Source organism: Entamoeba histolytica, genomic scaffold (assembly GCF_000208925.1).
Source record: "Entamoeba histolytica HM-1:IMSS scf_1104750518461 genomic scaffold, whole genome shotgun sequence".
Lineage (NCBI taxonomy): Eukaryota > Evosea > Mastigamoebida > Endamoebidae > Entamoeba > Entamoeba histolytica.
Window position 1 is genome coordinate 20,532 of NW_001915091.1, and position 4,709 is coordinate 25,240.

The 4,709-nt window shown below is 21.4% G+C and overlaps 1 protein-coding gene across 1 annotated transcript; it reads right to left on the reverse strand.

Annotated features, from left to right (window-relative positions):
• Positions 1-982: 982 nt before the first annotated feature.
• On the reverse strand, positions 983-2,721 carry EHI_143940 (uncharacterized protein; the record flags this gene model as incomplete). The annotated part of the gene is made up of 2 exons (XM_645341.2): positions 983-1,217; positions 1,337-2,721. The coding sequence occupies 2 exons, from the start codon at positions 2,719-2,721 to the stop codon at positions 983-985; spliced, it is 1,620 nt and encodes a 539-aa protein (XP_650433.2).
• Between the last annotated feature and the right edge of the window lie 1,988 nt (positions 2,722-4,709).

Here is a 4,709-nt window from a genome sequence, read left to right on the forward strand (position 1 = left end):
TAAATTATTGAAACGATAAGTTTATTGTTCTATTAAATAATTTATACATAATAAAAAATGATAATCATTTTGAATATGAAAATAAATAGATAATAATATTTAAATAGTGTTTAAATTGAAATAATCATTAACACTAATTAAATCATTTGAATTGAAATATTTGTAACCAAAATATATAATCGAATTATTCATAATATTTAATTAAAAATATACTAAATAAATATTGTTTGAATAATACCATTAATATTCATATGAAATATAAATATAATGAAGCATTAGAAGAATTGAAAATAAAGAATTGAAGAAACAATTTTATACATTCATATTCCAACAAGAAAATATCAATTATAAAATATCAATGAATTAAGAAAATTAATACAAACAATAACATAAAGAAAAGAAGAAAAAAAATAATAACATTATTTAAAGTGAATAAATCAAAAAATGATAATAATAATTATTTTATGTTTGTTTATAATTTCTTTGTTTATAATTATTATTTCTCAATTACTTTATTTTTATTAAAGTGTTTAATGAAATTTATATTGAAGTGATTTAATATTATATTTAATAAAATCAAGAATAAAATAATTATTATGATAATAGTGTTGATATAATAATTTGATGATATTTTATATATTTTTGTTGTTAAGAAAAATATTCTCATTATTTCATTATTTTTTATTAATTTCTTGATTAAAGTAATGAAATTATTCTTTTATTACTATTTGTCCTATTTATAATCTCTATTAACATCACATTTATAATTAATTCTATTTATATATAAATTAGAATATATTTATTATCTTTCTATTTTTATAACATTAATCTAGTTTATTATTTCAATATTTATTAATGAAGATATTATTATAAATTAGATATGTAAATAATATTTTGATTTGTTATATCAAATATCTCATTATTCAAAATTATATTGTATTAATAAATTCTAAAGTTAAAATAAAAGATTAAATGACTTCAATTAGAAGAAGATTGTAATGATAAGAGCAATACCAATAAACATAATTGATGTACTATCACCTAAATTGTTGTTAGGTTTTTCATCATTGTTAGAATTATTATCTGTAATCATTGGACAAATAGTTTCAACATTATTATCACATTTATTACATGTATGTTTAGTTGTTTGATCAACAACTCCATCTTTACTATTTAGACAATCTGAATTACTTTTGAATGTGTATTTTGTAACAACACTTTTTTCAATAACATATTTGAATGTGTCAGCACATGTATCTAATTTAATGTTTGTAGAAATGACTGCATCAGAAACTTTCTTAATAGTACATTGTATATCCGATTCAATAAGAGTAACATAGCATTTTGAACTGGAACAGTTGTAAGAACAGAAGTAAGAGTATCAACTACAGAATCAACACTTTTACATTCAGCATCATTGAAATTTTCAATAACATATTTATTTTCAGAAGTTTTGAATACTTTTTTAGAAGAAGATTCACCAGTCTTAAGACATGTTCCAACAACATATGTCTTATATTCAATATCTGATGTTTTAGTATAAATTGTTTCAGTTGATTCAATTGGATTGAAAGTAAGTAGATATGTCTCACTACCAATAGTAAAATGTTTATCTGAAGTACTAGATAATTTAAGTTGTTTAAAATTATCACATGTATTTTCATTATATTCAAATTGTTGGAACAATGAACCAGCAATTAGATATTTCATATTTGATTCACACGTATCAAAGAAATAAGCTTTACCATTATTCTCTTCACATTTATTTGTATTACATAAAGCACCTGTAGCAATATTACCATTAGTATTAAGAACAGTAACAGAATCTTGTTTTTCATCTTTAGTACATATAATTATTGAACTAGTACCTTTAGTACATGTATAAATTTTACCTGTATCAGGGGATGTCATTTCAACAATTTTTGCACCATCAGTTATTGTATATTGTGTGTTCACAGATTGTACTTTCTTAAATGAAGCTGTTGTACTAGTAGTATATGTCTTGTCTGTGATGTCAACTTTATTTTGAATAATACATGTCATTCCATTAAATTTATCAGTAATAATATCCTCAAGCTCACTATATTCATTGTCATTGGTACATTTATGTTGTGCAACACCAAATTGAGTATTGACAAAAATCTTGTTATTAACACAAACGTTAGCTGCAACATATTGTGTATATGTGATTTTATCAGAGTCTTTACTCTCTTCAACAGGGATGGTAATAACAATATTTGACGGTTTTTTAGTTGGCACAACAGTAATATCTGATACTTCATTTCCAGTACAATCATTATTGTTATAATACTTAATATGGTAAGTAATAGTAACAGGTTCTTCTCCTTTAATACTTTTTTTCCAATTATTTCTGAAATTCTTTCTATATGTAGATTCACTCTTACCATCGGTAGATCCACTCTTACCATCTGTTGATCCACTCTTAGCCTCACTTCCTCCATTCTTAGTCTCATCTTCTCCATTCTTTGGTTCAATTCCTCCATCAGTACTCGGTTTAACAGATTGGGTATAAACTTTCATATATTTATTACCATATTTAATACATTTAGCTGAGCTTTGGTCATTAGCAATATTTGAAACTTCTAAGAAATTTTGACACTTGGAAGCTTCAGTAACTTCATTATCCATGCAAAGAATTGTATGTGTATTTGATGTACTCTCTGAAAATACAAATGAAATAAGCAATAAGAAACAAATCATTGAATGAGAAATTAAGTTATCACAACGGTTTAAATAGCATTACCAAACACACTCTACATTTTCACAAATTGACTTTCTTTGTAAGTAGAGTGAGGTTGTGTGTCAAGTCATAAGTTTGTTTGATTTAATAAATAACTGAATTATGATGTTAATAGTAAAAAGATTTGTTAAAAAAAACTATATTATTTATAGTAAATTACTATAATTATATTATAATTACTATTTTTATCATATTTTTTGTTTTGATAATTAGACTTATAATATTTGTTATTCATTTTGTTTTGGTTATTGTTTTTTAAGTTAGTATAAGAAGAATTAAACTCTATATCACAGGATTATCATGAAAACCATACAAAACAATTTCACAGAGAGAAACAAATTTAAAAGACGTAACTATGGACATAACCATTATAACCAATATCAATAAAATAATACTATAACCACTTTATTAACAATTATCATCACTTTATTAACAATAGAAACAATTACTTTATGCTAACTACCATAACTCAGTTAGACGTTTAATTATTATCAGTATTAGAAGAAAAGTGAATAAAGAAAATAAGAATATTGAAATGCACAGAATAAAGTAGTTAGATAAATAAAAAATAAAAGAAATACAGAATAACACAATGATGAAATAATAAGATAATAATGAATCATTAATTGAAGATAATGAAATAAGAGAATAATTGAATATTAAGAGAAGATAATGAAATAAATAATGAAAATGAATAAAATAAAAACATATAATGAAGAAATAGAGAATAAAACAAGAGAATAAAATGAAATTAACATTAAATAAAAATGAAAATGGTAAAATCACAAGAAGAATATAAAATAAAGAAATATTCAATATATTGAAACATGAAAATAGACTAAAATAAAAGTAACTGCAAAAGTAATAACAATAAATAAATTATTCAACAACAAATTAGTAAGAATAATAAAAGAATAATGTATTGTAATTGCAAGTGAAATAGTTGTAAAAAATATAATGAATAATAACATAAAAGATATAATGAAATAATATAGAGATAAAGGAAGAGAATATAAAAACATAGAAGTACTTCATGAACAAGAATCTGAAGAGATTGAATGAAATAATCCAACTATGTCAAAGAGAATATAATAGAAAGAACAATATATACTAAATCAAATTTAGTAATTTATTTGCATTTATTTTCATCAATGCATTCCATTTATTTTCATCGCATGAATTTGATTAATTTCAAATAACATGAATAGTTTATCATAAATAGATGCGACAACGTGAATAAGATAATAATTAATATAACCAATTCATTGAAATATGATTCATTATTATGTCATTATTATAAATATCAATAAATGAGAAATAAATGATATGTTATAACTCACATAATTCAAGTGGCATTAATATGATTATGAGAAGAACATATAAAATAAGAAACACAACATAAGAAATTCATTGAAATATAAAATATTGAAATAAAGAAGTAATAAAGATTGAAGAATGATGAAAGAAAAAATGGATAAGAAAAGAATGAATAAAATAAGTAGTATAAGCAAAACGGGTACGAAAATTAGCAAAGAAAAAATGCATCTAAATAATTTACAAAAAAGAAAAAAGATGCAAAATAATTTGCATCCATAGAATTTTCCACTTTATTATATTTTGCTCCTAAAATAAAAATAAATAAAAAATAAAAAGTATGATAAATACAGAATATATATATATTTATGTTTATATTTTATGATCATTTATATTTTGTATGAAATATTAATGAAATAGATGATTTGATTATTCATATTTATTTTTATTCTTTTTATTCTTTTATTTATATGTTATTTATCTATCGTATTTTTATATATTTATTTCTCTGTTTATATTATTTATATCATTGTATTATTCTTATTATCTATATATTATTATATTATTATATTATTCTTATTTTATGTTTTTATGTTTATATTATTTAGATTTTCTTATTGTTATTCTTTTGTAT